We start from the raw sequence: 17,646 nt of genomic DNA, 5'->3' as shown, positions 1-17,646 counted from the left end.
TGCTCCAGACAGAAAATTTGCGGGGGGTACGTCATTCAATCTAAGCGACCACATGACGACGAAGCCCTATTTGGACAAGAGTTTATCCGCGCGTTTCCGATTTGTCCGTACAAGGTCGGGGATGTTGTTTACTCTGTAAGGGGTAAAAAGGGATGAGGGGTTTTAATTTTTTTTTTTTTTTTATCTTAGATTTATTTTCAACTTCCTTGAAACTAACGAAACACTGATCTTATCGAAACGAGTATAGATGTTCGTAACAATCATTTTGATAAGTTAGAGTTCCTGGTAATTTCTAGAATGTTTTGTTGACGAATCGCTAATTTCCATCCACAAAGCTTGGATGGTTCTGGAGCCAACCATGCACGAGATCCAACGCCACTGACGAGAGTCGGCTCGGTCGGGACAACAAGATGCCTGGGAAAAACCCAACAAGCAACGATGCCGTGAAGCTATTTTTCGGTGCCGATGGCTCGCCCATTTCGGTCGGCATTGCTCTGTTTTCTTCACGGTAACATGGACTCGGCCGTCCGCCGTACTATTAGTAATAGTAATAAGGGTATTGTCATTCCTGAGGCTCATGTGACCATGATACCGTTCTCGCAAACGATGGCGTTGTAAATTCGATAGTAAACCAATGCTATGTGCGATGTTATCATAGTCGTAGGCAGCGACGTTCACTCCGCATTTCCCCTCTTTTCATCGCGGTCCCTGCATCCTGATATTCTCCAGGTTGGGCTTCACCGGTCAACAGAAGGGGAAGTCTCCCCTCGTTTTCTCCATATCACCTCCAGGAAATGCCTCTCCCACACTCCCCGTGAAATTCCGGCCATGTGTGGCCGATGATGCCGAGATTCTGGAGTTGTGGGTGGCGCTATGCCAGGAACAGTTAAGCTCCGTGCGATGTTTTCAGTCTAGTGCTCCACACCCCCGGCACCTGGACTCGTGACTGGCCAAGCCCCAACAAATCGATTACTAGAGATTGAATACACGCATGCCACATCGACGCAGGATGCCTTCACCCACCAAGCCAAGACGGCTTCAGTCACCGTACTCCTTCTAGGCATGCCGAGGCCACTACTACCTATTGCGAACGGCTACACACACTCCTTCCGAAGCCGACAGAACTCACCTGGATAGCGACGTCATAGGGAACCACGGTTAAATTCTGACACACGCCTCAATCCAGTTATGACCGTCAGTGGCGCTGATCCCTTCATCTCGCTGTACCTCCGCCAGTCTCCAGGCTGTGTCCCGATGGAGTTGGCCACCGCAACGAACCAGAGGCCACCCCGAGGGGGCCGTGGATCCCGAACTGTTGCCTGTCCCCCTGTTGTGCCGGCCGTTTCCTCGCGCTTCGGCTGGCCTCACTGGCCCATGGCTGTCGGTTTCGGCCGGCCTCTTCTCCAATCGTTTGCGCGCCCTGGACAGAAATGCGGGTAGTGTTGTCAATTATCCCCGTGTCCCGGACGGACACTGGCCGTAAGGTCGGCTCTCCACATTGGGACAGTCCTCCTCACTAGTTTCCGTGGAAATTTTTCTCCCTTCCCTTTTTGAATATTTTTTTTTGTCTAATTTTTTTTTTTTTTTTTTTCGCACGAGGTTTTGGCATAAAAAGGACACAGATCTCCCCTTTCTGAATCCATAATTCCAATTCCCACTTCTGTCTTCCCAAATACCTTTGCCCCCTAAGCCTAGAGGTATACCATCCTCTTCTTTTGGGAAATCCTCTGTCTTCATATATTACCTTTTATCCACCTATTCGGTATTAGCCTTTTGATGCCTAATTGCAAATAAGGTCGAACAAATACACTCTTACCGCCTCCTCCCACATACTCTCCACCATGGGTGTTGAGACTTCTGCCCAACATGGGGAGATGATCAGCCCAGCTGGCACTCCCCAATACTCCAGCCAAGAGTCTGTGGCTCCTAACAAGCCTATGGAAATTGGTGTTGATACCCCAGTTCCCCGCATTACCCTGCGGGCGTTTATTATGGGTGCATTCGTTTCTATGGGTGGTCTTCTCTTCGGATACGATACCGGTCAGATCTCTGGTTTCCAGGAGATGCCCAACTATCTTGAACGGTATGGTCAACTGAACGACGAGGGTAAATATTACTTCAGCAATGTCCGCTCCGGTCTCATTGTCAGTCTGTTGTCCATCGGTACCTTGATTGGTTCTCTGGTTGCTGCTCCTATTGCCGATAAGCTCGGTCGTAAATGGTCTATCACCTTCTGGTGTATCATCCTGAACGTCGGACTGATTGTTCAGATTTCCTCCCCTGCCGGTAAATGGGTTCAGATGGTCATGGGCCGTTGGGTGACTGGTCTTGGTGTCGGTGGTTGCTCCCTGCTTGTTCCTATGTACCAGGGTGAGAGTGCTCCTCGCCAGGTCCGTGGTGCCATGATCAGTTGCTACCAGCTGTTCGTCACTCTCGGCATCTTCCTTTCCTACTGCATTAACTTGGGAACTGAGCATCTCGAGGGCACTGAGCAATGGCGGATCACCTTGGGCCTTACCTTCCTTTTTGCTCTCGTTCTCGGCGGTGGCATGGCTTGCTTCCCTGAGAGCCCCCGTTTCGAGTACCGTCACGGTCGTGTCGACAGTGCTCGCAACACCATGTCCAAGCTCTATGGTGTTCCCGAGAATCACCGCGTCATCCTCCAGGAGATCGAAGAGATCCAGCAACAACTCGACGCCGAATCCCAAGAGCAGGTTTGGCACGAGTTCATCACTGCTCCTCGCATGTTGTACCGTATTGCCCTGGGTATGGTCTTGCAGTCTTTGCAGCAGCTGACTGGCGCCAACTACTTTTTCTATTATGTAAGCATCCCTTCCTGATTCAGCCTAGTGCTACCAGAGGTCACGTGCTAACATCTAAACCTAACAGGGAACCACTATCTTCCAAGGTGCCGGTATCTCGAACAGCTTCATCACGCAAGTTATTCTCGGTGCTGTCAACTTCGGTACCACCTTTGGTGGTCTATACATCGTTGAGAACTTCGGTCGCCGCAAGTCTCTCATTGCTGGTGCTGGTTTCATGTTCGTTTGCTTCATGATCTTCGCTTCTATTGGCCACTTCATGTTGGACGTCCAGAACCCCGAAAACACCCCCGGCCCTGGCAAGGGTATGGTTGTTGTTGCTTGCTTCTTCATCACGGCTTACGCCATGACCTGGGGTCCAATGATCTGGGCTATCTGCGCCGAACTGTTCCCCTCCAAGTACCGTGCCAAGGGTATGGCTCTGGCCACCGCGTCGAACTGGTGCTGGAACTTCCTCATCGGTTTCTTCACCCCCTTCATTACTGGTGCAATTGACTTTGCATACGGATACGTCTTCGCTGGATGCTTGGCGGTCGCTGCCCTCGTCGTCTACTTCTTCGTTATCGAGGGTAAGGGCCGCACTCTCGAGGAGCTCGACTGGATGTACGTCAACAAGGTCACTCCCTGGAAGAGCAGCAACTTCGAGATGCCTTCCCTTCACGACCAGCAGTATGGCAACCAGTATGGACGCAAGGAGTCTCGCTCCTATCACGCCGAGAACGCATAAAAAAGGGGTTTGGGTGGTTTTTCATTTGGAGTTGGTTATTTGCACTTTTCTTGTGAATACTCTTCTAGTATATATGGGATTATGGGTTACATGATATATATCCATTTGCTTTAACTTGTTATATATCCTTCAGGTCTTCTTATAAGGCCTTGTACTATTAAAGATTCATTACTTCAATTTTCTTCTCAATTTCCTTTTCATCAATATCTTGCAGTAGATTTTGCCACACGACCGGAATCGGCTAATAGCCAGGTAGAGTTTTGGCCCTCTCGTTGTATTACATCGTTAAAATATGATGATACCTTTTGTTTGGTTACCTTCCTTGCTGGTCTACGCTTTCACACACCTATCCTGCACTCGAACATTTTGTAGTGAGCAGTCGGCACTTTACATGAAGTCTGTAGGTCCCTGGGCCGCTGCCACAACTTTCTTGGCTAGATACCGGGCCCAATCTTGATATTATTAAAAAGCTACTAGAATATTATAAACAACAGATCTAGTCCTACCACAGTCTCGGAATAGAACCTAGGTTTCGTCTGGTCGGCTATGACACTTCCCTCCACAGTTAAGTCGTCCGAGACACCAATCTAGCGATCTGCATCATGTCGACTACTTGGTGACTCGTACGCCTGGCGAATACTTGGAATCTTTCCATACTGGGCCCCTAAATGGAAAAAGATTGAAAAATTTGGATAAATACCCCAAGTAAACTACTTGAGTGAGTGAAATAGGTACAAAAATAAAGGAAGCCGAATCAAGGTGGACTTGCCGCTAGTATCTTCCGTAGTGTCGGTCTATCTATGAGGGTACTAGGGATATTATCGCAGTCCATACTTCTATATCTACTATATTCTTCTTTTGTACGTTACTTGCGATATATGTTAAGCCTATATATCGAATAGGGATTGCACATATAGCTAGGGCTTCTCAACAATTTGCAAGTGACGAGACAGAGGAAGGTTGCAACTAATTAGTAAGGTGCAATATTTTTAGGAACGGTGAGAATCGAAAGCCTTGCGTTCATGGCATGGCCTTAGGAGTTAAAGGTCGCAATTACAACATTATAGATAAGAAAGGTTAAGTCTGGCATGGCAAGTCTCGAATATGTTGACAAGCTGTACTGATACATAAACGATAAACACCATGAAACTAACAATGAGAGAAACGAGAAAAATAGTAAAGTCGTGAGCGGACGTAGTTTCAATCCGAAAGACTGAAAGCAAACACTAATCCGTGTAGCCCTGTCCCTTACTTTCCTTGCCCATCAAGTACCGAAGTTTTTCAATCCGTTTACTCTCCAAGGCGTTATCCAAGGGACCTTTTAAACTCGGTATCTCAATAGCCATTGGCCAGATCGAGAGCCTGTTGCTTCCGCCCTCACACCATCTCATGACAAACATAGTTGGCGAGTGTTTCGTACGGCGACACTTGAGCGGCATTGAAACGAATCCCTCATGAATTTTAAAAGAACTCCGGAAGTGATACTGTACCTCTACCAAGTTTTGCCGCAGATTCTCAAAGGCCTCGTCAATTGTCGTACCCCTCACCCTGAAATGGACCCTCCCATGCTTTTCCTCTGGATGCAGAGCCGGAAGCCTCTGAGCACTTGAGGGGTCGCGGAGTTGCTTGACGCAAGCCGAAATCACGGATACGAGAGAAACCCTCTTGTGCTTGCCACGCTGTTCCTCACGTGGAATATCAATTTCGATCCTGAAGTAGTTCCGAGCGAAGGGATGTGGCCTGCACTGTAGGCGGCAATTGTGGAATTTCTCGCGCTTGAAAAGTCTCAAGAACGCCATAGCTACGCAAGAGCTCGGCTTTAGGGTTCTGTCTTTTTGCACAATTTGGATTGAGGTGGTTCAACCTGGTCTCAATTGTAGCGATATATTGTGGAAACTGTGGGAAATATGGCTCATTTAACTACTGCGCCATGGTGTCCTTTGTTCCAAAGACTTTAGTCGAGCGTCACCGAATGTCTCGACCTGATGTAGCGCTGTTTGACTTGAACAAAGCAACGGGAATAATGATGATGAAACCTTTATCAGTCTCTATCATGAATGATCAAGCTTTGTCTTACTGAAACCATGCCTTTGTCACCATTTCCAGACAGACAATCGCTTTGTCTGTTGTTTTACGAGGTGGTCTCCTGACCACAGGTATAGCCCGGATATTGTAGCCTCAACAGCACCAGCGACACTGCGTGGCCAAGTATCAGACTATCATGTGGCTAGGAGTACCATTGACACTATTAAGTGGCATGGTTACGAGGCTGGGCAATTATAATTACTCTTTGGGGCTGGGTTATTTCGCTTAGCGTCACCATGATGACTCATTCGGGCAGGAGCGTCTTGCGTCAAGCCACCGATTACTTCGATAGCACGTATGTAGACGTACGAATGATATAACTATTCCCGGTGTACTGGAACCTAGCGGATCTATCTTTCCTCCTCCATCCACATTGCTTCCTATTCCTTTACTTTACCAAGGAACCCCACATCACGTTAAAACATCCCTTTTATAGCTATATAAGCATACAGTTATACTCTAACCGAATCGACTGCCTTTGTCAAGCATTAGCACATCTACTCCTACCGTTATTTATACAGTACCTACGATGCTGGGCTTTGAGCATTCGCGGATGGGGAGCAACACCTACCCCAATGGAAGGAAGACAAACGGGACTTTCTCTCTCACAGCCCCATCGGCCAAGGGGGAATGGGATATGAAGGATGGGGCAGGACAGGCCAACGAGAGCGTTGAGCTGTCCGGAAAGAAGGGCAACTGCCCACAACAGGGTAAGTAGCATATTATTGTCCTTGACATACCATACAAGCTGACAACGAATGTAGGCCAATCGAAAGGCCAATGGAGGAAAGGAAAGGGCAAATGGCAAAAGGTGCCTTTGTCTGAAGTAGCAAAGCCGGCAGCTCCATACAGGGACTGGTCGGTTGTCCCAAAGCCCGCGCAGGCCAAGATTCTCCAGGACTTGGAGGCATTGTGCCATTCTACGAACCCACATGTTGCTCGAATGCGCCACCCGGATACCTCTAGGGGGCATGAAACCAGCCCAAGTCGGCGATCGGTTGTGGCCATCGACTGTGAAATGGTCCAGGTGGGTCGGGGCCAGAATGAGGTAGTCCAGGTCTGCGCGGTGGATGTACTATCCGGGGAGATACTGGTCGACAAGGCTGTCGTTCCGACAAAGCCTGTCACAGATTGGTGTACACCATGGAGTGGCATGACAGCAGACCGCTTGGAGGATATGAGAAGGAAAGGCAAGACAGTGAACGGCTGGGAGGAAGCGCGGGCGGAAGTGCTGAAGTTTGTGGATGGCGATACCATCTTGGTTGGCCATGCGCTTCGGAATGATGTGCGTGCTTTGGGGATGAAGCATGCAAAGACCCTCGATACCGCCACTGTTACAAAGCGTGCGGTGTCCAAGGAAATGGTGGGATCTGGTTGCAAGCGAACTTGGAGGCTGAAGACATTGTGTCAAGATTTCCTGGGGATAAGTATCCAACAGTCCAGGAATGGACACGACTGTGTCGAAGACACTCTTGCGACCAGAGAAGTGTTGCTCTGGTGTGTCCGCAATCCGGACAAACTGAAGAAGTGGGCGATGGAGCAGAGCGTCGTACTAGCAGTACCAAGCTCCTACTCATCCGCCCAGGAAAGGGAGGACAGTATACCGTTTGAAAATGCTAAAGATTGATTGTAGTGTTATATAATTTTCGTGCATTGTGATACGCCCAGTTGGAATAATGGAATATTTGGTCGAGTGAGAACTTACTTAACTACCATACTCACATATTCTAGTATTCTGGAATAATTCAGGTGATGTGGGATTAATTTTATAATTCTGATATCCAAACAATCCTCTACTTCTTCATCGCTGTCCTGAAGTAGTCATAAAGCTATATCTACCATTTCTTCGGCTAGCACACTCACCTGTATAAGGGACACTTGTATAGAGGGGCCCAGACTAAATATCAAGCTGAGGCCTAAGGGTCTCTGGAGGGTACTATGGCCGGCATAAGGATGTAAAACTCTTAACATACTCTTATAAGGATCTGTGAGGCATGAACCGCGTGTGGACACACCGTAGGGTAGTGCTGAATTCTGTAGCGGGCTTTTCTGGTCAGTGATATATCCAATGTATGTTGCCTTTGGGCGGAAAGACCATAGAGAAAACATGATTTGCTCAGAGACCCGTCTTGTAAAGGATATGGATTTCTCCATAGATGCAAAGTTTCAGAGAACAACAGAGTAAGGATATCATCATCGTGGACAGTCAGGGACTAGACAGGTTCAGGGCAAACACTTACTGCTATGTCCATTGTAGCCAATGCACAGACCAGGTGGGCAAAGACAGGGGCAAGACTGGAGGTTCAGAAGTGTCATCTGGGCCTCAGCCTGGATGGTTCTATTTCATGGAGATAATGCAACTTGGCTTGCGCCGTAAGAGTCATTACAACATGCCTTGGGAGGATCATATGCTTGGTGAATTCCTTTAGTTCACAAAATTCGTGACCCTGTGAGACGTATAAATATTTCGTCCAGATTCTCGCGCTTGATATGTTGAAATATGTGCTGAGACTAGGGTCGGCCCTAACCTTGATTTCGATGTTTTCCTTGTTTTCAGTGTTTTCAACCTGGATGGACCACGACCTGCTAATAGTTATTAGACTCCTATTGGCTACTTGTGCAAAGTGCATGACATCGGAGGGCGCAAAGATGGACTATTTACTTATATTTACTCTCCGTTGGAATGATCTTTAAGAACACAGAAAACGGCACGGGGAAAGAGAGCAAGCTACGAAATCCTTGAGTGCTTGTATACATGGTGTTCAAGCGCCACACAGCTACTTGACCGCTCAATGTTGAGTACTGCAATCTCCCAAGTATAGGCACAGAGTAAGTTGTGTGGATCGTTAATTATCACTTTAGTAAAAAGGACAGTTTATTGGTCATACGACAGAGGTCGGTTCAATCTATCCAAGGCAGATCGGAGGTACATGTAGAACCAGTTGTACGCTCATGCAATTGCACATTTACCAGTGTTGCTAAGAAGCAATCTCATGCCAAACGTACTCTACATACTACGACTATCGGTCTTAGTAGTTGGCTAAGCACTTTCGTCGAGAGGATGAGGACCTCCAGGAGTTGGCTCTTGGCGCTATTGTACTCGGGAGAAAACTACCCAAGAAGTAAGTGGGAACAACTCGCGTTTCTCTATAAAAAGGGATCCAAGTATTTCGCGATGATCGTCACGATAGTGGAGCGCCCCCCCCCATCTTACTCACCAGCCTCTACACCATACGCGTCTCTTATTCGACGGTGCTGTCGAAAGCGCTTAAGCCCCGAGGCCAGTAGGTCCAATCATGGAAGATAATCGACCAGCCTCATTTCGACTGCGACGATCCAACAGGTGTCGAGCCCGGCGCCACCCAATTACTACCAATGAGTAACGCTCTGTACTCTATTCCCTATGCTTGGCCGTGGCGTCCAGGATGTGCGAAAGGCCATTAACCCTGCTATACCATGTGGGTACAACCGAGACAGAGGCCCAGGGATATGGAGATGCAGCCAACTGATCAGCTTCACATTGTCCCACATCTCCTGTCAACAAATGGTAAAACATGGCGGGGAATAATACCCTGTTTTAGATGAGGTCAGGAAGACGACCGACCCACAGGCGTGAACTGGCCTGGGCAGTGCTCCAAATGGAGTCTCATCGATACCATAGCCACAGATCGGCCCCGACCTATATAAGAGCCTGTTGTACCTCTAGGATGTGGAGCGGCTCATTTCGGCATATAATAGAAGAGCCAAATCAGGATTTGTTGGCGATGCTTTCAAAATCACCACTTATCCTCGCCCTGGCTGGGGCTTTGTCCGCTGTTGCTGCCCCTAATGCATTGGTCGGGTCGGAGGAGCCATGTGCGAAAATAAGCAGTTTATATCGGCAGGCCGTAGAGGCAAATGGTAAGAATAGCGAGTTGCGACCATTACCCCATTCTAACAGCATCTAGTGACCGAGCCAATTAAGGTTGATGGAGGGCTCGCCCATGAGTGTCTGCACTCCATGCCATTTGACGCGCAAAAGGCGGCAAAATTTGTCTCGGAGTTAACTAAATACATTCAGTTTCAGTCAACGATAGAGCTTCTAAAAAGTAGGTCGCAACCAGTTCTCAACGATAAGCCTGACCTGCCTAACAATTTACTACTCTAGACCCCCCAGCCGGATATCTCTCTGAACCAACAGACCTACTTGGGGGTATGGATGATGTACTTGCTAAGGCTAAGAACAACCAGTTCTCTAGCCATTATGATTTTGAAAATGCTATTCTGCGGGTTCTTCATTCTGCAAATGACGGACATTTGGGTGGCACCTTGTGCTCAAATACAATATTCCACTTCAGGAACCATGTGCCCTTGATATCAATTTCATCCGATGGAGTACAGCTTCCCAAAGTCTATACATTAGGTATGCAATATGGAGTTCTCTGGTTAGGAGACTAGCTGAAGATCACGCATAGAGGACGTAAAGGTTCTTCAAAGAGACCCCAAGATCGTCTCCCCCGTTGCCACCATCAATGGCTACGACGCTGTGTCATACCTGAATCAATATGCGGAGTCAGACCATTTACAAGACCCAGATGCGAGATATAACCATCTTTTCCCCTCGAGCGCCCGTTATGTCGCCCAACAAGGGCAGGACGGCACTTGGACGTTTAACAATGGGCTATGGCCTGGCTATGCAGCCCAAAACCTAACATTCGCTAACGGAACATCATTGGACGTGCCCACAATCGCTCAGATTGCACTGAAAGACTTTGAGTACCTCAACGGCAGTGCTCTCTGGGAAGGTGTATGCTTAGCGCCATCGGCATCAACAGTCGATGACACCAAAGAGAATGTATCAAAGAGGTCCGAGACTACTGGGAAGAAGGCGCCGACCATGTATCCAAAGCCTGTCATGCGTGATGCGTATAACACGATCTCGGGGTACTTTCTGGAAGACGAGCTTAAGGATGTCGCCGTTCTTTTCGTGCCGAGTTTTGAAACAAACAAATATGAGGGAGACCCATTAGCGTTTGCGAACCACGCCACCGACTTTGTGAAGACGGCGGTTGCTTCCGAGAAGAAAAAGCTGATCATTGACGTGTCGGGGAACCCCGGTGGTAACACTGCTTCTGGATATGACTTATTTCGAGTTTTCTTTCCCCAGGCGGAGATGTACACAGCATCTCGTATCCGCGCTCATGAGTCTGTCAATCTCATTGGACGAGCACTGTCTTCATTAACCAAAGATACCGATGGCTATGGAGCGGAGGGCATTGCTCTGTATGACCTTGTTTCTCCGAATCAAACGTACCATTTCCAGTCATGGGCAGAATATTACGGACCCCAGCAGGTGAATGGAGCCAACCTCAGTCGCATTGCCGCAAGCTTCGACTTTGAGGTGATATCTAGCTGGGAAACTCCTATCCGTGGCTATGGTCCTGTCAAACTGAACGACACTGCCACCCCTTTCGCACCCGAGGACATCCTTATTGTATGTAATACACTTTCTGTGCAAATATGTATTGAGCTAACCCTTCAACAGGTGGCGGATGGATATTGCACGTCAACATGTACCCTTTTTGCAGAATTGATGACTCACGTAGGTGGTGTCAAGACTCTAGCCTTTGGTGGCCGGCCACAAAACGGCCGTATGCAGGCAATAGGAGGGTCTAAGGGCAGTCAGGTCGCCTCATCAGTTTTGATTGATACATGGGTTGAGGGAGCCAAGTTCCTTGCTGAGAAGTCCGCGCAGGATGAAAAGCCCTTGCTCAGTCTCGAGCAACGCAAGGCCCTGAAGGCTTCTGCTCCCGCAGTAGAGGAGCTTCCTTTCAACCTGCCTTCCTTGAGTGTCAACTTGAAAAACTCATATCTCCGCGATAACCACGAGATCCCGGTCCAATTCCTCTACGAGCCAGCCGACTGCCGCCTGTTCTCCACCTGGGAGAACTACAAGAACCCTGCGACTACCTGGACGGCTGCCGCTCACGCTTGGTGGGGTAATGGTACTTGTGTGCCTGGTTCTTCTGCGGGCAAGTGAGTGTTTTCTCGAGTATACAAAGCGACGGGCACTTTTATTGGTATAGATTTCAAAATAGATTTGATATGAGATTTCGAGATCGGTGTAACACGATTCTTGAAGACGCCCGCTTGGTTTCACTCACATTCCCCTTTACTTGTATCAATAGTCTCACATTTATGTATCTTTCTTGTTCGAGACCAGCTTTATGGAGCGACCAGGAGAGCGAAGAGATAATAAACTTTTGGAATTTAGAAATAATCAGATATTTTAGATTAGCTAGTAATGGGAGTTTGCATTGGCTCATATAGATAGGCATTCGATCATAAAAGAGGGTCTGAATGGCACTACTACCACAGGCATACAATCTGAACGCGAGACCTTTGTGTTGCATTTTTGGAAGCGTTCAATGTGGCCTCCCTTGACTGGCACCAGAGTAGATATCAACTTTTTGATTCGCTGAAACTTCCGGTTGTATAAAATGTCCTACTGAGCAAGTACTAGCGTCAAAGGAAGTCATCCTGACATGGCTAACATCAGAACATGAACGATTGATATGAGGGTCAGCTCGATGGAGAAATATGAGTCCCCGGTGGACTCAATCGTTATGTTGCCGCAACGCCGGGGGGCAGAGCGCCTGTCCACACTGGTGACGAATGGCAGGGGCAAACATTCTGCAGTCTGACGAATCTGCTTGCCCTATACACAAAATTAACATCACACCATGTCTATATGCGTTTAATAATTGACAAGTGGCCACTTGCGACCGTTAGCCTTATCGTCATGCGCGTGGTTTATTCTTCTGTTATACTATTTGCCGGTAATTGGCCACGATCACGCAATTCCGAGAGATCTGACGCTTGCTGCGATATTATCTTCCCCGCATGGTCTGACTTCCATGGATTAGAAATCGGATCAAGGTACAAAATCTTAAGGTTATACTCTTTTAACGAACACTTACCTAGGGATCAAGGAGAAAGTTACAATGGTTGGGATGTTACGCGTTGTGATTAAGAACCACGTTTATCCACAACACCCACGCTATACATAGGCAGGAGGTATACAACCGAGAGAAGATATCCTGAATCTAATAAGCGAACTTCAGAATAAGGCGTCATTTTAATGCCGGTATCGTCATATATTTCTGGAGCCAATCAGCACCAGAGGGCACGAGTAAGATGTCTATGAGAGACTGATATAAGGAATGCAATAACCCCCCATCCTAGCTCCGAGCAAGTCATTCAAAGCTCAGGAAAGAATTATACAAAGCCTGTCACAATGCCTGTTGAATTTATTAGTCTGACGTTTCCGAACGCCTCCACCGAGATCAAGCCAATTCCCAATGTCACGATCGATCCAGAATATCTGGAGCGCTACGCGCGAAACCTAGATGACTATGGATTCAACTACACATTGGTGCCTTACGACTCCTCCTACTTCGATCCCTGGACGGTAGGAGCCACGATCGCCGCCAAGACAAAGAACATCAAGATTATCATTGCTCTCCGGCCCAACACGTTGTATCCCACCGTGGCAGCCAAGGCCCTCGCGACACTGGACCAACTCAGCTCCGGTCGTGCAGTGGTCCACTTCATTGCCGGAGGCAGTGATGCCGAGCAAGCAAAGGAAGGTGACTTCCTGACCAAGGAGCAACGGTATGCCCGTCTGGAGGAGTATATCCGAATTCTCCGCCGGGCGTGGGAATCGCCAGATCCATTTGACTGGGATGGCGAATACTACAAGTTTAAGCAGTTTTCTAACAAAGTGCGTCCTACAAATGGGACGATCCCTGTCTCTGTTGGCGGATCTTCCGACGATGCGTATCGGATCGGAGGTGCACTAGCCGATATCTTTGGCCTTTGGGGAGAACCCTTGAAAGAAACCAAGGAGCAAATTGACAAAATCTATGCCGCAGCCGAAAAGGCTGGTCGGTCAGACCGGCCACGTATCTGGGTGACCTTCCGACCCATCATCGCGGAGACCGAAGAGCTGGCCTGGGCGAAGGCGCACCGTACCCTGGATGCGCTTCAGGCAAACCGACCCGGCGGCCAGAGTAACGCGCCTTCTCAGCCACAGAACGTTGGGTCCCAGCGGCTGTTGGATATTGCAGCCCGTGGTGAGGTGCACGATCGCGCGCTTTGGTATCCGACCGTTGTAGCCACAAACGCTCGGGGTGCGTCCACTGCGCTGGTTGGGTCTCACCAGACGATTGTGGACTCGATCTTGGACTATGTTGACTTGGGCGCGGAGCTGATTTCCATCCGTGGGTACGACAACCTCAACGACGCGATCGACTATGGGCGGTATATTCTGCCACCAGTCCGTGAGGCACTGCAGGAGAGGGGAGTGAAGTCTACGGCTTAGTTGCGGAATGCGCAATGTTGTAGCTGTGATTGAGGTAGCTCGAGCTCTTATCTTGGAAGTGCTTGAACTATACTGTGCCCCGTGGCCCGCCTTTCAAGGTGATGTAAATTTTACTTAGTTAAACTGGGAATTGGACTCAGGGAAAGACTCGTTGATCGATACCCGATAGAGAGTATATGAAGCTGATATCGGCCAAGTTGTACCTGTCCAGCAATGGCCTTAGAAATAAACCATATTTGGAAGCCCTTTGTAAACGAAACACAGTCGTTCTAGTACAGTAACCCTGGGATAGGACGAAGGACCATGCGATAGTTTAAGGACAGAGCCAAAGCAATTCAAGAATCAAGGTTTAACTGTGATCAGACACAGTGCGTGGCTTTCTGCGCTGACAGAAGACTGGTGAATAGCTGAGGGATAACGCGAGGATCAGTGTAATAAGACGCCCTAAAACGGGCCGGGCACTGTTGCCCGACCAGGGCCTAGCTCTAGACCCTGCTTCCTCTCTATAGAAGTCCTCAAATCTGTGAATCAAATCATGATAGTGCGTGAACTAAAGTTGCCTACCGTTTTGGAAGTGTAAGGCAATGTAACGGTGAGGATTCACAGGGATTCTAAACTGATGCAGTTAGGCTTACTCGCGAGATACAAACGCGTGATAGGAATATGATACCTATTAGCTTTGCACCACGGAGGGATACGGGGTGACACACGAAGTGCAATGAAAGCCCGCCGAATGCTCTGTACAACATTGAATTGAATCTAGAACCCCCTTTCCTCTAGTGTATATGTTATATAAGGGTCCATATCTCTGTTTCTAGTTTGATTGATCGAAGTACCCAGAAAGGTCGGCCTCCTGTATCGACGCACTACTTACAGCACTAGATTATATTACAATGAAGACGACTACGGTTGCCTTGTTCATTCTTCACGTTCTTTTTGCCAATCTTGCAAGTGCAACACCTCCCCCAGAGGGTCAATCGTCAGCACCCTCTGACCGAAAGCTGGCACAAACGACCTCTCAGCATACAGGTGTAAGTGAGCTAGGCTATAAGGCCAAGGTAATGTGTCGCTGACCATGTCAAGACATGTAAGCTTAGACAAAAGGATGGTGAGTAGTGACTCACGGATAGTAACTGCCTTGACTACACACACAACAACATCTTTTCATGCCTGATCTCTGACAAGATACGATGACGATGATACCACAGGACCGAAGCCGGCGCGTTGGTCCGACTGTGAAATTCCTGCAGGAGGCTCATGGCAGAGTAGGCAAATGAATAGATGGGTGATCCGCTGTGACTATCGATATCCAGTAAGACAAGCGCTGAAAGTATATGAGACATATATACTAATGCCACCAGTGTCTGTCGGATGGGACGTCCTGTTTTGCGAACATAGTACTTACTGAGAATGGAGGTCTGAAAGAGGTTGATGGGCTAGCATACTGCCATGGCTCTATGGTAGTGCCATGATCTTTTTGTGTTAATACTCTATCCACTGGTAGAGTCTGAACAGGGCTGGAATGCTGGGAGAGATATGTGCCGACCGCATCAACACGCCCCGCCGCTCGGGCGAAGGCTCAGTTTTTGATCCCATACGTTAAAGCGTCGTCATCTGTGTCAGATAAGGAAAATGTGTTCACTATTTCATGGTATAGACTAACACAATTCAATATACGCAATTTGTCACAAGACGTAATATGTGAGATAAAGAGACATCCATACTTGGCACATAGACTAGGTTGCAAGGTGCTGGCTAGTCATTTCTACAGCGGCTTCACATTTCCTGATCTATGCTGGGTCAAGGTCTTTGACTGAATTGCAAGGAAACTCAACATCTTTGCTCCCCAGTCGCAAAAATGTCAGAACAAAGTGAGACTGCCCCGGTCTTTGGATCCCCTCCGCTCTCCCTCGTACGCCGCTCTTCCGACAAGGCCGTACAAACAGTTGCTACTCCTTTTTATTGACCATCCACCAAGGTTTTGGAATTTCCGTGGATGACTGTACATTATGTGAACACTCCACAGCGTGTTATATTCGATATCCCTTATATCTAGGTCCATGTAGGTATATTATTAGATTGACATCCAAAAGAAGCTGCCGATTTCTTGCTTGAGTACAAAGTTGGCATCACGCTCCATCCTATTTAGGAAGGATCTGACCCTTTCAAATGGCATGATAAAGTGTGCTTGGAATGAATGATGCTATGCATGCTTCCAACAGACCCAGGTGCAAAACACCGTCCTTAACCCCAAGCCTTACCAATATGCCACATGATTCGATACTCTGACCTCAAACAATTCATCAGTATAGTTTCATAGTAGGAGATGCCGTCTTCGTACAATGGCTTATTTCAAATCTTGGTTTTGCTCAAAGTCCAGTACAGTGAAGCTCTTCACCCGACTCTCGAGCTTCACGGTGCCCACCTCGTGAACAGAGAACGCCAGGTCCTCGCATTCATCATCGGAGAAGAAGAAAACTTTCTGGCCTGGAAGGAGCTCATTGATGGTGACATGGAATCCTTTGGGCAAGAGAGTCCTGGCGCAGACATCGGTCTCGGAGCTCTTCCAATAGCCGGTGGTGAGCTCCCACGCGGAGGCGGCGAGGGGGAGGAGGGCAAGGGCTGCAGCAAACTTCATATTGTATTTGGGATTTATATGTAACGGTAACAAACAGTCACTTGTAAAGTCAAGAGTTGATTAAGGGTTATCGGGGGGTTTTGGGAACACTGTCCTGGATATAAAGACATCGTATACCATGTATCACAGGGATAGTTTCAATAGGCATTTCCGCAACCAGAGCCTTGAATACTATGCTCCACTACACAGATCACCAGCTCTTCTGACCCATTGGTTGGGTGTAGTGGGGGAGCCAGCACGCAAGGGGTGAAGCTACATTCTTCGCTGCTTTCGGCCGGGATGAACCCAAACTTGCTGGCAACCCCCGCAAAAATTGATTTGTGACAGAACTTTACTAAACGCCATGTCAGGTTCAAATAGTCGGGCATAAGCAGTGTAGGTTAATCTCAGCTCCTCAGTCTCTGGCTGCATATAGAAACTAACTTTTGTGGCGGCAGAATCCTGGCGAGAAATATGGATCAGGGTTATGGATTTGCACCGCTAATCTTTATCCGAATATCTAAATGACGGACAATGCTGTACCCCCTGATACATTAGGTGGCAGACTGCCCCTCGAGATAATCAAATCCAGGAACCACCCCTTTAGTGTACTATACTTCAACCTAAGCTTTAACACCTAATAGAATAGAAATGGTCCACTTGAATGAACTGTCCGGGAAAAACTGCAAGGGGTGGCATGGTTTGAGACTTTGCTGTCCTGCATCCGTCGTGCTCCTCAGCCAGCCACAACATTTTGCAATAGGTTACAGAAAAAGGGCAAAGGAAAGACAGATTCCTGTTACTTTTGTCACTGCCGCTAACTAGCCTGATATGTCATTAGTGTACATCAAAAAGGTAGCATTACTGGCTTCAGCAGATCTCCAGGGCTTGGCACGCCCCAGCACAGCTAATGAAGCAACAGCTGTATTAGCTGAAAGTTTTATCCACTATGCCGCAGAATGTCCGTACGAGTGTCATATCTGGATACGCAATCATATTCGTAATTAAACCAAAAAAAAAAAAAGAAAAAAAA

The 17,646-nt window shown here is 48.0% G+C and overlaps 7 protein-coding genes across 7 annotated transcripts; 5 read left to right on the top strand and 2 right to left on the bottom strand.

Moving 5' to 3' along the window:
- Nucleotides 1-1,581: 1,581 nt before the first annotated feature.
- Nucleotides 1,582-3,994, top strand: BDV37DRAFT_251716 (sugar porter family MFS transporter). The gene is made up of 2 exons (XM_032082350.1): nucleotides 1,582-2,822; nucleotides 2,890-3,994. Exons 1-2 carry the CDS (start codon nucleotides 1,842-1,844, stop codon nucleotides 3,547-3,549), a joined length of 1,641 nt encoding a protein of 546 aa, XP_031940176.1. The 5' UTR covers nucleotides 1,582-1,841; the 3' UTR covers nucleotides 3,550-3,994.
- A 527-nt stretch (nucleotides 3,995-4,521) lies between these two features.
- BDV37DRAFT_251715 (uncharacterized protein) lies at nucleotides 4,522-5,920 on the bottom strand. Its single transcript, XM_032082349.1, has one exon. It carries the CDS (start codon nucleotides 5,346-5,348, stop codon nucleotides 4,776-4,778), a length of 573 nt encoding a protein of 190 aa, XP_031940175.1. The 5' UTR covers nucleotides 5,349-5,920; the 3' UTR covers nucleotides 4,522-4,775.
- A 102-nt stretch (nucleotides 5,921-6,022) lies between these two features.
- BDV37DRAFT_152118 (ribonuclease H-like domain-containing protein) lies at nucleotides 6,023-7,483 on the top strand. The gene is made up of 2 exons (XM_032079003.1): nucleotides 6,023-6,344; nucleotides 6,399-7,483. Exons 1-2 carry the CDS (start codon nucleotides 6,164-6,166, stop codon nucleotides 7,259-7,261), a joined length of 1,044 nt encoding a protein of 347 aa, XP_031940174.1. The 5' UTR covers nucleotides 6,023-6,163; the 3' UTR covers nucleotides 7,262-7,483.
- Nucleotides 7,484-7,884: 401 nt separating this feature from the next.
- On the bottom strand, nucleotides 7,885-8,988 carry BDV37DRAFT_251713 (uncharacterized protein). Its single transcript, XM_032082348.1, has one exon. It carries the CDS (start codon nucleotides 8,262-8,264, stop codon nucleotides 7,947-7,949), a length of 318 nt encoding a protein of 105 aa, XP_031940173.1. The 5' UTR covers nucleotides 8,265-8,988; the 3' UTR covers nucleotides 7,885-7,946.
- Nucleotides 8,989-9,398: 410 nt separating this feature from the next.
- On the top strand, nucleotides 9,399-11,653 carry BDV37DRAFT_284349 (uncharacterized protein; the record flags this gene model as incomplete). Its single annotated transcript, XM_032087482.1, has 5 exons — nucleotides 9,399-9,534; nucleotides 9,582-9,722; nucleotides 9,782-10,036; nucleotides 10,089-11,107; nucleotides 11,159-11,653. 5 exons carry the CDS (start codon nucleotides 9,399-9,401, stop codon nucleotides 11,651-11,653), a joined length of 2,046 nt encoding a protein of 681 aa, XP_031940172.1.
- A 603-nt stretch (nucleotides 11,654-12,256) lies between these two features.
- On the top strand, nucleotides 12,257-12,778 carry BDV37DRAFT_152098 (uncharacterized protein). Its single transcript, XM_032079002.1, has one exon. The coding sequence runs from the start codon at nucleotides 12,365-12,367 to the stop codon at nucleotides 12,644-12,646; it is 282 nt and encodes a 93-aa protein (XP_031940171.1). The 5' UTR covers nucleotides 12,257-12,364; the 3' UTR covers nucleotides 12,647-12,778.
- BDV37DRAFT_251709 (LLM class flavin-dependent oxidoreductase) lies at nucleotides 12,257-14,293 on the top strand. The gene has a single exon (XM_032082347.1). It carries the CDS (start codon nucleotides 12,911-12,913, stop codon nucleotides 13,994-13,996), a length of 1,086 nt encoding a protein of 361 aa, XP_031940170.1. The 5' UTR covers nucleotides 12,257-12,910; the 3' UTR covers nucleotides 13,997-14,293.
- Nucleotides 14,294-17,646: the final 3,353 nt, after the last annotated feature.

Source organism: Aspergillus pseudonomiae (genome assembly GCF_009193645.1).
Source record: "Aspergillus pseudonomiae strain CBS 119388 unplaced genomic scaffold BDV37scaffold_46, whole genome shotgun sequence".
NCBI classification, from domain to species: Eukaryota; Fungi; Ascomycota; class Eurotiomycetes; order Eurotiales; family Aspergillaceae; genus Aspergillus; species Aspergillus pseudonomiae.
Note: the sequence above shows the minus strand (reverse complement) of the source record. Positions and strands in the feature narration are given on the sequence as shown.

Excerpts from the sequence above, each read along its gene's own strand:
- BDV37DRAFT_251716 (XM_032082350.1), top strand. The coding sequence starts at position 1,842 with ATGGGTGTTGAGACTTCTGCCCAACATGGGGAGATGATCAGCCCAGCT. Across the intron at positions 2,823-2,889 it reads CCAACTACTTTTTCTATTAT|GGAACCACTATCTTCCAAGG; the intron begins GTAAGCATCCCT and ends TAAACCTAACAG.
- BDV37DRAFT_251715 (XM_032082349.1), bottom strand. The coding sequence starts at position 5,348 with ATGGCGTTCTTGAGACTTTTCAAGCGCGAGAAATTCCACAATTGCCGC.
- BDV37DRAFT_152118 (XM_032079003.1), top strand. The coding sequence starts at position 6,164 with ATGCTGGGCTTTGAGCATTCGCGGATGGGGAGCAACACCTACCCCAAT. Across the intron at positions 6,345-6,398 it reads GGGCAACTGCCCACAACAGG|GCCAATCGAAAGGCCAATGG; the intron begins GTAAGTAGCATA and ends CAACGAATGTAG.
- BDV37DRAFT_251713 (XM_032082348.1), bottom strand. The coding sequence starts at position 8,264 with ATGCACTTTGCACAAGTAGCCAATAGGAGTCTAATAACTATTAGCAGG.
- BDV37DRAFT_152098 (XM_032079002.1), top strand. The coding sequence starts at position 12,365 with ATGCGTTTAATAATTGACAAGTGGCCACTTGCGACCGTTAGCCTTATC.
- BDV37DRAFT_251709 (XM_032082347.1), top strand. The coding sequence starts at position 12,911 with ATGCCTGTTGAATTTATTAGTCTGACGTTTCCGAACGCCTCCACCGAG.